The sequence below is a fragment of the Salvelinus fontinalis genome, chromosome 5 (assembly GCF_029448725.1).
Source record: "Salvelinus fontinalis isolate EN_2023a chromosome 5, ASM2944872v1, whole genome shotgun sequence".
NCBI classification, from domain to species: Eukaryota; Metazoa; Chordata; class Actinopteri; order Salmoniformes; family Salmonidae; genus Salvelinus; species Salvelinus fontinalis.
Genome location: NC_074669.1, coordinates 16,217,023 through 16,234,977, shown reverse-complemented (window position 1 = coordinate 16,234,977; position 17,955 = coordinate 16,217,023). Strand labels below are relative to the sequence as shown.

The window sequence follows — 17,955 nt, the reverse complement described above, 5'->3', positions numbered from 1 at the left end:
TCTGAGGACCCATGCCAAATCTTTTCAGTCTCCTGAGGGGGAGTGGGTTTTGTTGTGCCCTCTTCACGACTGTCTTGGTGTGCTTGGACCATGTTAGTTTGTTGGTGATGTGGACAACCTGCTCCACTACAGCCCTGTCGATGAGAATGGGGGTGTGTTCGGTCTTCCGTTTCCTATAGTCCACAATCATCTCCTTTGTCTTGATCACGTTGAGGGAGAGGTTGTTGTCCTGGCACCACACGGCCAGGTCTCTGACTTCTTCCCTATAGGCTGTCTCGTCATTGTCGGTGATGAGGCCTACCACTGTTGTGTCATCAGCACACTTAATGATGGTGTTGGAGTTGTGCCTGGCCGTGCCGTCATGAGGGAACAGGGAGTACAGGAGGGGGCTGAGCAGGCACCCCTGTGTTGAGGATCAGCTTGGCGGATATGTTGTTACCTACCCTTACCACCTGGGGGCGGCCCGTCAGGAAGTCCAGGATACAGTTGTAGAGGGAGGTGTTTAGTCCCATGGTCCATAGCTTAGTGATGAGCTTTGAGGGCACTATGGTGTTGAACGCTGAGCTGTAGTCAATGAAGAGCATTCTCACATAGGTGTTCCTTTTGTCCAGGTGGGAAAGGGCAGTGTGGAGAGCAATAGAGATTGTATCATCTGTGGATCTGTTAGGGCGGTATGCAAATTGGAGTGGGTCTAGGCTTTCTGGGATAATGGTGTTGATGTGACCCATGACCAGCCTTTCAAAGCACTTCATGGCTTCGTGGTGCTTACTACTTTAATTGTTGCTTGTAAGCAGGAATCAGGAGGATAGAGTTATGGTCAGATTTGCCAAATGGAAGGTGAGGGAGAGCTTTGTATGCGTCTCTGTGTGTGGCGTAAAGGTGGTCTAGAGTTATTTTCCCACTAATTGCACATTTAACATGCTGGTAGAAATTTGGTAAAACTCATTTAAGTTTCCCAGCATTAAAGTCCCCGGCCACTAGGAGCGCTGCCTCTGGATGAGCGTTTTCCTGTTTGCTTATGGTGAAATACAGCTCATTGAGTGCGGTCTTAGTGCCAGCCTCAGTCTGTGGTGGCATGTAGACAGCTACAAAATATACAGATGAAAACTCTCTAGGTAGATAGTGTGGTCTACAGCTCATCATGAGATACTCTACCCCACGCGAGCAAAACCTTGAAACTTCTTAGATATCGTGCACCAGCTGTTGTTTACTAATATACATAGTCTGCCACCCCTTGTCTTACCAGACACCGCTGTTCTATACTGCCGATACAGCGTATAACCAGCCAGCTGTATGTTTTTTTTTATTTATTTATTTTTTTTCACCTTTATTTAACCAGGTAGGCTAGTTGAGAACAAGTTCTCATTTGCAACTGCGACCTGGCCAAGATAAAGCATAGCAGTGTGAACAGACAACAACACAGAGTTACACATGGAGTAAACAATAAACAAGTCAATAACATGGTAGAAAAAAGAGAATCTATATACAATGTGTGCAAAAGGCATGAGGTAGGCAATAAATCGAATAATTACAATTTAGCAGATTAACACTGGAGTGATAAATCATCAGATGATCATGTGCAAGAAGAGATACTGGTGTGCAAAAGAGCAGAAAAGTAAATAAATAAAAGCAGTATGGGGGTGAGGTAGGTAAATTGGGTGGGTAGTTTACAGATGGACTATGTACAGTTGCAGCGATCGGTTAGCTGCTCGGATAGCAGATTTTTAAAGTTGTTGAGGGAGATAAAAGTCTCCAACTTCAGAGATTTTTGCAATTCGTTCCAGTCGCAGGCAGCAGAGAACTGGAAGGAAAGGCGTCCAAATGAGGTTTTGGCTTTAGGGATGATCAGTGAGATACACATGCTGGAGCGCGTGCTACGGGTGGGTGTAGCCATCGTGACCAGTGAACTGAGATAAGGCGGCACTTTACCTAGCATAGCCTTGTAGATGACCTGGATCCAGTGGGTCTGACGACGAACATGTAGCGAGGGCCAGCCGACTAGGGCATACAGGTCGCAGTGGTGGGTCGTATAAGGTGCTTTAGTAACAAAACGGATGGCACTGTGATAAACTGCATCCAGTTTGCTGAGTAGAGTATTGGAAGCTATTTTGTAGATGACATCGCCGAAGTTGAGGATCGGTAGGATAGTTAGTTTTACTAGGGTAAGTTTGGCGGCGTGAGTGAAGGAGGCTTTGTTGCGGAATAGAAAGCCGACTCTAGATTTGATTTTGGATTGGAGATGTTTGATATGAGTCTGGAAGGAGAGTTTGCAGTCTAGCCAAACACCTAGGTACTTATAGATGTCCACATATTCTAGGTCGGAACCGTTCAGGGTGGTGATGCTAGTCGGGCGTGCGGGTGCAGGCAGCGAACGGTTGAAAAGCATGCATTTGGTTTTACTAGCGTTTAAGAGCAGTTGGAGGCCACGGAAGGAGTGTTGTATGGCATTGAAGCTCGTTTGGAGGTTAGATAGCACAGTGTCCAGGGAAGGGCCGGAAGTATACAGAATGGTGTCGTCTGCGTAGAGGTGGATCAGGGAATCGCCCGCAGCAAGAGCAACATCATTGATGTATACAGAGAAAAGAGTCGGCCCGAGAATTGAACCCTGTGGTACCCCCATAGAGACTGCCAGAGGACCGGACAACATGCCCTCCGATTTGACACACTGAACTCTGTCTGCAAAGTAGTTGGTGAACCAGGCAAGGCAGTCATTAGAAAAACCGAGGCTATTGAGTCTGCCGATAAGAATATGGTGATTGACAGAGTCGAAAGCCTTGGCCAGGTCGATGAAGACGGCTGCACAGTAATGTCTTTTATCGATGGCGGTTATGATATCGTTTAGTACCTTGAGCGTGGCTGAGGTGCACCCGTGACCGGCTCGGAAACCGGATTGCACAGCGGAGAAGGTATGGTGGGATTCGAGATGGTCAGTGATCTGTTTGTTGACTTGGCTTTCGAAGACCTTAGCTAGGCAGGGCAGGATGGATATAGGTCTGTAACAGTTTGGGTCCAGGGTGTCTCCCCCTTTAAAGAGGGGGATGACCGCGGCAGCTTTCCAATCCTTGGGGATCTCAGATGATACGAAGGAGAGGTTGAACAGGCTGGTAATAGGGGGTGCGACAATGGCGGCGGACAGTTTCAGAAATAGGGGGTCCAGATTGTCAAGCCCAGCTGATTTGTATGGGTCCAGGTTTTCCAGCTCTTTCAGAACATCTGCTATCTGGATATGGGTAAAGGAGAAGCTGGGGAGGCTTGGGCGAGTAGCAGCGGGGGGGGCGGGGCTGTTGGCCAAGGTTGGAGTCGCCAGGAGGAAGGCATGGCCAGCCATTGAGAAATGTTTGTTGAAGTTTTCGATTATCACGGACTTATCAGTGGTGACCGTGTTACCTAGCCTCAGTGCAATGGGCAGCTGGGAGGAGGTGCTCTTGTTTTCCATGGACTTTACAGTATCCCAGAACTTTTTGGAGTTAGAGCTACAGGATGCAAATTTCTGCTTGAAAAAGCTGGCCTTTGCTTTCCTGACTGACTGCGTGTATTGGTTCCTGACTTCCCTGAACAGTTGCATATCGCGGGGGCTCTTCGATGCTATTACAGTTCGCCACAGGATGTTTTTGTGCTGGTCGAGGGCAGTCAGGTCTGGAGTGAACCAAGGGCGATATCTGTTCTTGGTTCTGCATTTTTTGAACGGAGCATGCTTGTCTAATATGGTGAGGAAGTAACTTTTAAAGAATGACCAGGCATCCTCAACTGACGGGATGAGGTCAATATCCTTCCAGGGTACACGGGCCAGGTCGATTAGAAAGGCCTGCTCGCAGAAGTGTTTTAGGGAGCGTTTGACAGTGAAGAGGGGTGGTCGTTTGACCGCGGACCCGTGGCGGATACAGGCAATGAGGCAGTGATCGCTGAGATCTTGATTGAAGACAGCAGAGGTGTATTTGGAGGGCAAGTTGGTCAGGATAATGTCTATTAGGGTGCCCATGTTTACGGATTTAGGGTTGTACCTGGTGGGTTCCTTGATGATTTGTGTGAGATTGAGGGCATCAAGCTTAGATTGTAGGACTGCCGGGGTGTTAAGCATATCCCAGTTTAGGTCACCTAACAGGACAAACTCTGAAGCTAGATGGGGAGCGATCAATTCACAGATGGTGTCCAGGGCACAGCTGGGAGCTGAGGGGGGTCGGTAGCAGGCGGCAACAGTGAGAGACTTATTTCTGGAGAGATTCATTTTTAAAATTAGAAGTTCGAACTGTTTGGGCATAGACCTGGAAAGTATGACAGAACTTTGCAGGTATCTCTGCAGTAGATTGCAACTCCTCCCCTTTGGCAGTTCTATCTTGACGGAAAGTGTTATAGTTGGGTATGGAAATCTCAGAGTTTTTGGTGGCCTTCCTAAGCCAGGATTCGGACACGGCAAGGACATCAGGGTTGGCAGGGTGTGCTAAAGCGGTGAGTAAGGCAAACTTAGGGAGGAGGCTTCTGATGTTGACATGCATGAGGCCAAGGCTTTTTCGATCACAGAAGTCAACAAATGAGGGTGACTGGGGACATGCAGGGCCTGGGTTTACCTCCACATCACCCGAGGAACAGAGGAGTAGTAGGATGAGGGTGCAGCTAAAGGCTATCAAAACTGGTCGCCTAGAGCGTTGGGGACAAGGAATAAAAGGAGCAGATTTATGGGCGTGGTAGAATAGATTCTGGGCATAATGTGCAGACCAGGGTATGGTGGGGCACGGGTACAGCGGAGGCAAGCCCAGGCACTGGGTGATGATAAGAGAGGTTGTATCTCTGGACATGCTGGTCTCAATGGGTGAGGTCACCGCATGTGTGGGGGGTGGGACAAAGGAGGTATCAGAGGTACGGAGAGTGGAACTACGGGGTCCATTGCAAACCAAAACAATGATAACTAGCCTGAACAACAGTATGCAAGGCATATTGATATTTGAGAGAGACATACAATAAGGCATAAAGTGATTGCAGGTCTTGATTGGGAGAGCTAGCTAAAACAACAGGTGAGATAACAGCAGCTAGTCAGCTAACACAGCAACAGAAGGTAAAAATGGCGACGACTAGGCAGAGAGGGTCGGATTAACTACACACAGATCCTGAGTTAAAGCACAGAGGCGACAGATAAAACACAAATAAACAGAATGGAGTACCGTGAATTAATGGACAGTCAAGCAGGCATCAGCTATGTAGCCAAGTGATCATAGTGTCCAGGGGGCAGCCGTAGATGGAGCAGTGAGGCCTCCACTAAGCTAGCACGCGTTTAATGTTAGTAGCCCGGGGGGTGGTCTGCTCAGACGGAGGGGGTCTGCTCAGACGGAGGCCGGTTGAGGGCACAGTGGATGGGGTATTCGTCTGCAGACCAGACGTGGTCATGTCGACAGAGAATCCAAGCCGGATGGCGATGGCGAAAGAGAGGTTGTGAATTGTAGAATTGTGTTTGCTAACTGGTGCTAGCTTCCTGGCTGCGCTAGCTGCAAGATAAGCTAGCAGTTAGCAGACCGGGGCAGTCAAGCTAGCAGTTAGCAGACCGGGGCTAGCATGTTAAACTTTGGGGGACGTCGCGATGGGGGGGAAGTCTGTTTTTGCCTCTTCGTGCGGTGACGTCGATAGACCAGTCGTGGAATTAGTAGGGTTCCAGGTAGCTCTAGGTAGCTAGCAGGCCTAGTAGGTTAGCAGAATGGGCCTTCAGCGGGCGTCACGCCTGAGGGGCCTGTTGAAGTCCTCGGGTAGATTATGTCGGTATTCCAGTCGTAGAGGATCGGCGGGGTTCCGTGCTCCGTACCGGCAGTAAAGGGGTCCGGATATTGTAGCCCAGGAGTGGGCTTCAGTGGTAGCACAGGAGCCCTAGCCGGGCTAGCTTCAGGCTAATTGGTGCTTGCTCCGGGATGGAAACGCTAGCCAGGAGTGGTCACCCGGGATTGTGGTTAGCTAGTTGCGAAGATCCAGATGAAAATGTTCAGAGTTTGCGGTAGGAATCCGGGGATATGGAGAGAAATAGGTCCGTTATGCTCTGGTTTTAGTCACGTTGTTCGAACTAGCGAGAGCTTTCCGAGCTAAAGGTTAGCTGATGACCGCTAGCAATAGTTTGCTAACTGATAGCTGGTAGGTAGTTAGCTGGCTATCTTCAGTTGATGGATTCCAGATCAGAAGTAAATAGAAATACTTTAGAAAAAAGCAGATCCACGCCACATTGGGTGAGGCGGGTTGCAGGAGAGTAGAAGTTGAGGTTTAAGAAAATATTTTTAAAAAGATATGCGAAGAAAAAGATGTAAAAAGATATATACAAGGGACACGGGACACGACAGGACAAAGACGTCTACACTGCTACGCCATCTTGGATTCAATGTTGATAATGTCATCGCTCAGCTACGACTCCGTGAAGCATATAAATTACAGTTGTTAATGTCCCGTTGTAGTTTAAACTTCCTCGTAGGTCATCAATTTTATTTTCCAATGATTGCACGTTAGCTAGTAGAACGGAAGGCAGTGGGGTCTTATTCGATCGCCTACGAATTCTCAGAAGGCAGCCCAACCTCCGCCCTCTTTTTATCCGTCTTCTCTTCACACAAATGGGGATTAGGGCCTGTTCCTGGGAAAGCAGTATGTCGTTCACGTCGGGCTCGTCAGACTCGTTAAAGGAAAAAAAAGCTTCTGCCAGATCATGGTGAGTAATCTCAGTTCTGATATACAGAAGTTATTTTCAGTAATAAGAGACGGTAGCAGCAATATTATGTACAAAATAAGTTACAAAATAAGTTACAAAGAACGCAAAAAAATGAAGAAAAAACCCCACAGTTGGTTAGGAGCACGTAAAACGTCAGCCATCTTCTCCGGCGCCATGATACATGATGGGTACTCTTGGGTTCCATGTAGAACCCTTTCCACAGAGGGTTCCACCAGGAACCAAAAAGGGTTCTCCTATGGAGACAGCCAAATAACCCTTTTGGAATCCTTTTTTCTAAGAGTGTAGGAGATAAGTCTTGTTTTGAGATTTAAAGGAACCCAAGCTAGAGTGGGGATACGTGACTGGAACAGCAACATGAACAACAACAGGAAAACGTAGATGAACTACCAGGTCAGGTCAGTGCTGGGTGAGAATAAAAACTGGGTAATGTTTTATTGTACAGTCCTATTTTACCTCGTGTTTACCTGATGTTATGTATAAACTATATACAAGAAATGGGTACTTTCTGGTTCTTCACTATCAAATAATTACATTATAACATAACAACTATTTGACCATGACATTTCCAGGTAAAACCAGGTGAACATGGAAATCAAATCGGATTACAATAAATCCCCAAAATTCGAAAATGGTTCACCTGGATGTCCGAATGATTTTGGTGTCACAAACGGGTAACTAGAAGTTTGCAGAAAACGGATAATAGTTTCATTTTGTAGTGTTCCCTAATCTCATAAAACTAGGACGGAGCTGATTCATAGGCCTGGGTATTAGCAATCTGAATGTAATTAGATAGATTAGAGATGGATTGGGCAATTCGGAAATGTTTGAGGGAGCTCTGTGTAAATATGGTGGAATGATGGTGGAGGCCAGTTTCTAATCAGATGTTTGGTGGTGCTACTGTGCCACATAGCTGTGACATCAGTGGACCTGGAGTAGACTGGAGGGCAGGACAGGAGCGAGAGACGAGAGCGTGTGACACGTGATGGATGTCGGCGCGTCCTGCTGGGCCTGGCTAACTTTACTTTGGCAGCTGCCTTGAAAGCCAAATACCCTTAAGGACTAATGTTCTCTCTGCCATCCAAAACAAGCACACAGATTCATGGATGTCAGCTAACCCTGAACTCGCTAAGTATAGCCACTTCACCACAAATACGTGCCATGATGCCATAGACTGTCTCTCACTCACGCACGCACACACACATACACGCAAACACACACAGAATATATGAAATACACAAACACTATTACATCATACACACACATGCAGGTGCACATACAATGGGGTTGAACAGTTTAGTAAGCGAAATATTCCCCTCAGGACATTTCCACCTGTCTTCCTTAAATTATCTTGTTAGTTTTTTAACTCTCATGTTTTGAGTTACAAACGTTTTGTTACAATGGGTAACTCTACCTCTAATGCTCTAATGTAACTACTGCTTTCTAGCTCATCTATTATAGCTTTCTTCTGTCCTACCCACTGGGTTACTACCTACTGTTCTAACTGTCTGTCTTCTGTCCTACCCACTGGGTTACTACCTACTGTTCTAACTGTCTGTCTTCTGTCCTACCCACTGGGTTACTACCTACTGTTCTAACTGTCTGTCTTCTGTCCTACCCACTGGGTTACTACCTACTGTTCTAACTGTCTGTCTTCTGTCCTACCCACTGGGTTACTACCTACTGTTCTAACTGTCTGTCTTCTGTCCTACCCACTGGGTTACTACCTACTGTTCTAACTGTCTGTCTTCTGTCCTACCCACTGGGTTACTACCTACTGTTCTAACTGTCTGTCTTCTGTCCTACCCACTGGGTTACTACCTACTGTTCTAACTGTCTGTCTTCTGTCCTACCCACTGGGTTACTACCTACTGTTCTAACTGTCTGTCTTCTGTCCTACCCACTGGGTTACTACCTACTGTTCTAACTGTCTGTCTTCTGTCCTACCCACTGGGTTACTACCTACTGTTCTAACTGTCTGTCTTCTGTCCTACCCACTGGGTTACTACCTACTGTTCTAGATCTAACCAGGCTGCTGATAGGAGAGCTCTTCTTCTAGAGTGTAATAAATGAATAACTCAGCAGCCAGGGAATCCTCCAAAAAGCACTGGCCAAAAGTTTAGAGAACACTCTGTACAGTCCTGTCTTCTGATTGCCCCCACACTGGTGAGGTGAGTGTGTGTGTGAGCGTGTGTGTGAGCGTGTGTGTGAGCGTGTGTGTGTGTGTGTGTGTGTGTGTGTGTGTGTGTGTGTGTGTGTGTGTGTGTGTGTGTGTGTGTGTGTGTGTGTGTGTGTGTGTGTGTGTGTGTGTGTGTGTGTGTGTTTATATGCAAAGCATGATGCAATGTCTTTATCCTGCCCCATATCAGTATTTCTCTACCTGTGAGAATAGGACTGATAGCACTGAGAGTAACAACACTGAGTAGCCAATATAATCTCCATCAACCAAAATCCCCAACAGTAAGCTCTGAAGCATGCCAATGACCAATAGATATAGTCTCATGCACCTATATAGACCCTTTCCATTTAATTTGAGGTTCACTATTTTATAATACTGTTGAACACTGAGCTCGAAGTCAGTTGAATTTAAGATGGAGGATAGTCTGCATCCCACTCAATATGTTCTACTCCCATCATGTGGATGTGGATGGTATTGCAATAAAACAAAATCAAAGGTAGGTCACTGATTTGGTGAATCCATCCCAAATCCACTCACCATCACGAAGAGTGTTCCGCTGGCAAAGTCGGCATAGTGTTCTATGGTGGACAGGACACTGAAGATAAGGCATACCAGGACCAAGAGGAAACTGTGGAGGGAAGAAACACATGTCAAACATAGAATCACATATACAGTTGAAGTCAAAAGTTTACATACACCTTAGCCAAATACATTTAAACTCAGTTTTTCACAATTCCTGACATTTAATCCTAGTAAAAAAAAACTGTTTTAGGTCAGTTAGGATCACCACTTTATTTTAAGAATGTGAAATGTCAGAATAATAGTAGAGAGAATTATTTGATTCAGCTTTTATATTTTTCATCATATTCCCAGTGGGTCAGAAGTTTACATACACTCAATTGGTATTTGGTAGCATTGCCTTTAAATTGTTTAACTTGGGTCAAACATTTCGGGCAGCCTTCCACAAGCTTCCCACAATAAGTTGGGTGAAATTTGGCCCATTCCTCTTGACAGAGCTGGTGTAACTGAGTCAGGTTTGTAGGCCTCCTTGCTCGCACATGCTTTTTCAGTTCTGCCCACACATTTTCTATAGGATTGAGGTCAGGGCTTTGTGATGGCCACTCCAATACCTTGACTTTGTTGTCCTTAAGCCATTTTGACAAAACTTTGGAAGTATGGTTGAGGTCATTGTCCATTTGAAAGTCCCATTTGCGACCAAGCTTTAACTTCCTGACTGATGTCTTGAGATGTTGCTTCAATATATCCACATAAATTTCCTTTCTCATGATGACATCTAGTTTGTGAAATGCACCAGTCCCTCCTGCAGCAAAGCACCCAAATAACATGATGCTGCCACCCCCGTGCTTCACGGTTAGGATGGTGTTCCTCGGCTTGCAAGCATCCCTCTTTTTCCTCCAAACATAACGATGGTCATTATGGCCAAACAGTTCTATTTTGTTTCATCAGACCAGAGGACATTTCTCCAAAAAGTACGATCTTTGTCCCCATGTGCAGTTGCAAACCGTAGTCTGGCTTTTTTATAGCGGTTTTGGAGCAGTGGCTTCTTCCTTGCTGAGCAGCCTTTCAGGTTATGTTGATATAGGACTCGTTTTACTGTGGATATAGATACTTTTGTACCTGTTTCCTCCAGCATCTTCACAAGGTCCTTTGCTGTTGTTCTGGGATTGATTTGCACTTTTCGCACCAGACAAAACGCGTCTCCTTACTGAGCGGTATGACAGCTGCGTGGTCCCATGGTGTTTATACTTGCATACTATTGTTTGTACAGATGAACATGGTACCTTTAGGCGTTTGAAAATTGCTCGCAAGGATGAACCAGACTTATGGAGGTCTACAATTTTTTTTCTGAGGTCTTGGCTGATTTCTTTGGATTTTCCCATGATGTCAAGCAAAGAGGCACTGAGTTTGAAGGTAGGCCTTGAAATTCATCCACAGGTACACCTCCAATTGACTCAAATGATGTCAATTAGCCTGTCAGAAGCTTCTAAAGACATGACATAATTTTCTGGAATTTTCCAAGCTGTTTAAAGGCACAGTCAACTTAGTGTATGTAAACTTCTGACCCACTGGAATTGTGATACAGTGAATTATAAGTGAAATAATCTGTCTGTAAACAATTGTTGGAAAAATTACTTGTGTCATGCACAAAGTAGATATCCTAACCGACTTGCCAAAACTATAGTTTGTTAACAAGACATTTGTGGAGTGGTTGAAAAACAAGTTTTAATGACTCCAACATAAGTGTATGTAAACTTCCAACTTCAACAGTACATGTAATCAGGGTTGGGGAGTAACAGATTATTTTTTTTTAAACGGCAACTGTAATCCGTAACGTTAACAAAAATATTGTAATTGGATTACAGATACTTTTGAAAAAATAGATATTTACTTTCAGAATTAGAAATTCAGGATGTTTGCGAGAAAAAATATTTGGCCCTTCTCTGTTTTGTCAATGACATTCAAAATCAGCATTGAAAAAAGGCACAAGTTTAAGTTTGTTCCACCTGAGCGAGTGAGAGACCACTATGATGACACACCAAATGTGTTTGCTGGATGGAGGGAAAAGAGCAGGAATAGGCTTTTGTAGGATACAGTCCAAGCTATGTCTTCCAATGGTACGACTGCTGTCGGCATCCAAAGATTATCCAACTTGAATAAACGCTTGGAGGTAAGGATGAGAGCAGTGGTGTAGTCTACGGCGATACGGATATCACTTATTATTGATATCTACATAGCGCATTGATGTGAATCACACTGCATTCTCTCTCATTTAGCTATTTGCGCCTTACGGATTGTGGTTGTTGTGGATGGCTGTTCACAAATCTAAATGTGTATTTGAACCCAATAGTTGAATTCAAGAAGTTTAAGCTGCCTATCAGTCATTGTTTTTGAAACCTGTGGACAGCCAGTGAAAAATGCGCTCTTGCAACAGGTGCATAGTGCAGATCCCAGCCTATTGAAAACAAGTAGGGATTTTCTTGTTCAGTCTAATTCATACTGATAAAAAATATCCATAGGCCTACTGAACACATGCTCAAACCCTTTTGATAGACTTAAGGGGCAATCTGTAGTTGCTACATCCATTTTTTGACTGATAAATTATATATATGTATATACATTACCAGTCAAAAGTTTGGGCACACCAACTCATTCAAGGGTTTTTCATTATTATTACTATTTTCTACATTGTAGAACAACAGTTAAGACATCAACACTATGAAATAACACATATGGAATAATGTAGTAATAAAACAAGTGTTAAACAAATATATATTTGAAATTTGAGATTCTTCAAAGTAGCCACCCTTTGCCTTGATGACAACTTTGCACACTGTTGGCATTCTCTCAACCGGTTTCATGAGGTAGTCACCTGGAATGCATTTCTATTAATCAAATCAAATCAAGTTTATTTTATATAGCCCTTCGTACATCAGCTAATATCTCGAAGTGCTGTACAGAAACCCAGCGTAAAACCCCAAACAGCAAGCAATGCAGGTGTAGAAGCACGGCGGCTAGGAAAAAATCCCTAGAAAGGCCAAAACCTAGGAAGAAACCTAGAGAGGAACCAGGCTATGAGGGGTGGCCAGTCCTCTTCTGGCTGTGCCGGGTGGAGATTATAACAGAACATGGCCAAGATGTTCAAAAGTTCATAAATGACCAGCATGGTCAAATAATAATAATCACAGTAGTTGTCGAGGGTGCAGCAAGTCAGCACCTCAGGAGTAAATGTCAGTTGGCTTTTCATAACCGATCATTAAGAGTATCTCTACCGCTCCTGCGGTCTCTAGAGAGTTATTAACAGGTGTGCCTTGTTAAAAGTTAATTTGTGGAATTTCTTTCCTTCTTAATGCGTTCGAGCCAGGGGTGGTATACAGATATAGCCCTATTTGGTGAAAGACCAAGTCCATATTATGGCAAGAACAGCTCAAATAAGCAAAGAGAAACGACAGTCCATCATTACTTTAAGACATGAAGGTCACTCAAACTGGAACATTTCAAGAACTTTTAAAGTTTCTTCAAGTTCAGTCGCAAAAACCATCAAGCGCTATGATGAAACTGGCTCTCATGAGGACTGCCACAGGAAAGGAAGACCCAGAGTTACCTCTGCTGCACAGGAAAAGTTCATTAGATTAACCAGCCTCAGAAATTGCAGCCCAAATACAGTGGGGCAAAAAAGTATTTAGTCAGCCACCAATTGTGCAAGTTCTACCAGTTAAAAAGATGAGAGAGGCCTGTACTTTTCATCATAGGTACACTTCAACTACGACAGACAAAATGAGAAAAAAAATCCAGAAAATCACATTGTAGGATTTTTAATGAATTTATTTGCAAATTATGGTGGAAAATAAGTATTTGGTCAATAACAAAAGTTTATCTCAATACTTTGTTATATACCCTTTGTTGGCAATGACAGAGGTCAAACGTTTTCTGTAAGTCTTCACAAGGTTTTCACACACTGTTGCTGGTATTTTGGCCCATTCCTCCATGCAGATCTCCTCTAGAGCAGTGATGTTTTGGGGCTGTTGCTGGGCAACACGGACTTTCAACTCCCTCCAAAGATTTTCTATGGGGTTGAGATCTGGAGACTGGCTAGGCCACTCCAGGACCTTGAAATGCTTCTTACGAAGCCACTCCTTCGTTGCCCGGGCGGTGTGTTTGGAATCATTGTCATGCTGAAAGACCCAGCCACGTTTCATCTTCAATGCCATTGCTGATGGAAGGAGGTTTCCACTCAACATCTCACGATACATGGCCCCATTCATTCTTTCCTTTACACGGATCAGTCGTCCTGGTCCCTTTGCAGAGAAACAGCCCCAAAGCATGATGTTTCCACCCCCATGCTTCACAGTAGGTATGGTGTTCTATGGATGCAACTCAGCATTTTTTGTCCTCCAAACACGACGAGTTGAGTTTTTCACCAAAAAGTTCTATTTTGGTTTCATCTGACCATATGACATTCTCCCAATCTTCTTCTGGATAATCCAAATGCACTCTAGCAAACTTCAGACGGGCCTGGACATGTACTGGCTTAAGCAGGGGGACACGTCTGGCAGTGCAGGATTTGAGTCCCTGGCGGCGTAGTGTGTTACTGATGGTAGGCTTCGTTACTTTGGTCCCAGCTCTCTGCAGGTCATTCACTAGGTCCCCCCGTGTGGTTCTGGGATTTTTTCTCACCGTTCTTGTGATCATTTTGGTCCCACGGGGTGAGATCTTGCGTGGAGCCCCAGATCGAGGGAAATATCAGTGGTCTTGTATGTCTTCCATTTCCTAATAATTGCTCCCACAATTGATTTCTTCAAACCAAGCTGCTTAGCTATTGCAGATTCAGTCTTCCCAGCCTGGTGCAGGTCTACAATTTTGTTTCTGGTGTCCTTTGACAGCTCTTTGGTCTTGGCCATAGGGGAGTTTGGAGTGTAACTGTTTGAGGTTGTGGACAGGTGTCTTTTATACTGATAACAAGTTCAAACAGGTGCCATTAATACAGGTAACGAGTGGAGGACAGAGGAGCCTCTTAAAGAAGAAGTTACAGGTCTGTGAGAGCCAGAAATCTTGCTTGTTCGTAGGTGACCAAATACTTATTTTCCACCATAATTTGCAAATAAATTCATTAAAAATCCTACAATGTGATTTTCTGGATTTCTTTCCCTCATTTTGTCTGTCATAGTTGAAGTGTACCTATGATGAAAAGTACAGGCCTCTCTCATCTTTTTAAGTGGGAGAACTTGCACAATTGGTGGCTGACTAAATACTTTTTTGCCCCACTGTAAATGCTTCACAAAGTTCAAGTAACAGACACATCTCAACATCAACTGTTCAGAGGAGACTGAGTGAATCAGGGATGAGTTGGACCGCAGAGTGAAGGAAAAGCAGCCAACCAGTGCTCAGGATATGTGGGAACTCCTTCAAGAGAGAAGAGAATACCAAGCGTGTGCAAAGCTGTCATCAAGCCAAAGGGTGGCTACTTTGAAGAATCTAAAATATTAAATATATTCTGATTTGTTTAACACTTTTTTGGTTACTACATGATTCCTTGTGTTATTTCATAGTTTTGATGTCTTCACTATTATTCTGTAATGTAGAAAATAGTAAAAATAAAGAAAAACCCTTAAATGAGTTGGTGTGCCCAAATTTTTGACTGGTACTGTACACTTCAAGATATCAACAAATGTTTCAGTAAAAGTCTGACGTATACATTCCAGAACAAGCACACCAAATGTATTGAATGCCCAAGCTTCTGAAGCTAAGATATGATACATTAACATCCATCACATCCACAACTGTTATGTATGTTACGAATATCATAACGCTGAAATAGGATACTGACAATGACAAGAGATTATACAATTATACAGTATACCAATTATACAGTATAACATATAAAACATTGATGAAAGTTTCAAGATGACCTGATTGATTGGTTTACAAAAACTTTTCCTAAAAGCCTTTATGGATGTTGCATTGCCAGGCCCAGTCACCTTTTTTCTATCCCTTTATCTCCCCAATTAGTATTTACAGTCTTGTATCTTCGCTGCAACTCCTGTACGGCGGGAGAGGCGAAGGTTCAGAGCCGTACGTCCTCTGAAACACAACCCAACCAAGCACTGCTTCTTGACACAATGCCCACTTAACACAGAACCCGGACTTGAACTCGATCGAACATCTCTGGAGAGACCTGAAAAAAAGCTGTGCAGCGACGCTCCCCATCCAACCTGACAGAGCTTGAGAGGATCTGTAGAGAAGAATGGGAGAAAATCCACAAATACAGGTGTGCCAAGCTTGTAGCGTCATACCCAAAAAGACTCAAGGCTGTAATCGCTGCCAAAGATACTTCAACTATTACTGAGTAAAGGGTCTGACTACTTATGTAAATGTAATATTTCAGTTTTTTATTTTTAATACATTTGCAAAACTGTATAAAAACCTGTTTTTGCTTAGCTCTCGATCAGAGAGAAAGGGGGGACTAGAATACTGCTAAAGGCAATGCTAAATTCTCCAAGTGCTGAGTTGTAGCCATTGTAAATCCTATGAACTGAACAGAACATGGAAGTAGCATTCCAGTATTTAGGCTATGATGAATTTTCATCAAACATGTATGGTTTTATACATTTACTGATGTTGGGATTAATAAACACACTTATGGAGGAATCATGAAAAGAGAATAAAGCATTTCTGTAATCTGAAAATCCCTGTCCTTCAATACCCTTGCCCTAGTACAGGAATATTGTGAACAAAGTCATTGTTGTGGTTTCATCTCTTGGTGTAATTTGTGTATTTCCTAACATCTGGGGAGGAAGTGAAAAACTGAAATTACAAATAATCCCTTTCTCTTGTCATAGCACAGGATCATCTTAACTGGATTTATAAAAATACAAATATGATGTCATATGTCATTGTTAATCAGGTTTTACGCAAGTGTACATTTTCTGCAAAAACACAATTCCCCTGAGAAAATGATGTGACGCAGCAGTACGAAACACAGCGTATCCTTTCGATGTTGTTTCTGACTCTAATTTCCCAAAAATGATTTGTACTGTAGACTGCTGACATTTCCTGGTGTGTAGTAATACCTGCAAGAGTATCAATACAAAACAACACAAATGAATAAAGAAATGTGTCTGATAGGCCAGTCAAAGCTCTTGGAAGAACAAAATGAAGGTAGCTACTAGCTACTGTAGTAAAGTGATAAATTGATGGGACGTGGAAGAGAAAACGACCGACTCCTGACCTCAGCAATATCAATAACACTTATCCACTGGACCCAAATTTGTAGCTACTTCCAAACCTCTGAGTGACATCTGGTAACAGCATAAATGCAGAGTACGATACTGAAGTACTACACAGAGTAAAACCAGACTTCAAACCCGATGTGTATCCAGAGTTCATACACTCTAAAATCACTCATGTCTACAAATACAGAAGACCATAAGACTTAAAAAAGCAAAAACAGAAAACAAATCCTCCTGACCAAGGTCCCATGCCAAACCCCCAAAACAATCACAATTACATAAGACAAACTGTCCTGTTTTAATTCTCAAACTCTGAATAAAGCATATTTGGGTTCCAGAAAAGCACCATAAAAACACTATGTATTATTATTTGTTTATCATTTATATAATTTTTAAGCTGGAATCCTTACTGGTGAAACTGCCACATTACAACAACAAAGAAGCTATGCAAACAACAAAAACAGTGTTTCTTTCCCATGCGGGCGTCATTGCAGCAGTGACAGAACAGCAGAATATGTACTTCATTTCTTTCTTTACTGGGTGGCGCGATGCTCCTCACCTCTGCGTTGTCAACAAAACAATACCAATGACCGTGGGGTAGACAGTGGCGCTGTTTCCCCTACTGCGGATTCTACATACTGTAGCACTTTGTGATTGTTATACAATGGAATTTTACTGTTTCATTTAATTGCATTGAATGCATGTGAAGTGTCAGTCTTGCCCACCTGCCATCTCACTGCCAAAAATGGGGACCACAATGGAAATAAGCTTCCGGACTGTATTGTGTTTTTATCTTCAATAATCTTTTTATGTATGTAATGTTGTCTCCGACTGGAGCAGCCTACTACTTTTAATGATCTAATAAATTAAATCAATCAATAAATCAATAGCAGCTAGACGGAGGTACTGTGTATTCCTCCTACAGTAATATCCTAAAGGACCTAAAGCCTCTCTGTGTGTATCCTGACGCCCCAGGAGGTTTTAGCGTTGGGACAAACCAGGTCACAACCATTAGAGAACCTGATTGGAAGGACAAAACCCCTGGGATCTGATTAAAACAAAACAGCTGGTGGTTGATCCAGCGTTATTACAATAACTGCATATCCCTCAGACCCACTACAGAGAGGGTGCAGTGGAGTCCTAATCCCCCCCTTCAATATGAACCATGACAAAAACATTTCTTTCTGTGTATGTGTGTTTCACAGAAGAGGAGTATTCCTGTGGGGTTGAGATGCCTGTGCTGTGTGTATGGTGGTATACCTAATAAATAGGGCTGTGACGTATTTGAATAACCATGTTACTGATGGTTATGGATGAAGATCGTCATGAAAATAAAATAA

At 43.5% G+C, this 17,955-nt stretch overlaps 1 protein-coding gene across 1 annotated transcript in view; it reads right to left on the bottom strand.

Annotated features, from left to right (window-relative positions):
- The window catches only part of LOC129855211 (potassium voltage-gated channel subfamily KQT member 1-like), a 301,702-nt gene that overhangs the window by 271,846 nt on the left and 11,901 nt on the right, over positions 1-17,955 (bottom strand). The window contains exon 2 of the mRNA XM_055922626.1: positions 9,405-9,495. Coding sequence (XP_055778601.1) covers positions 9,405-9,495 — 91 coding nt within the window. The remainder of the gene's footprint in view (positions 1-9,404; positions 9,496-17,955) is intronic.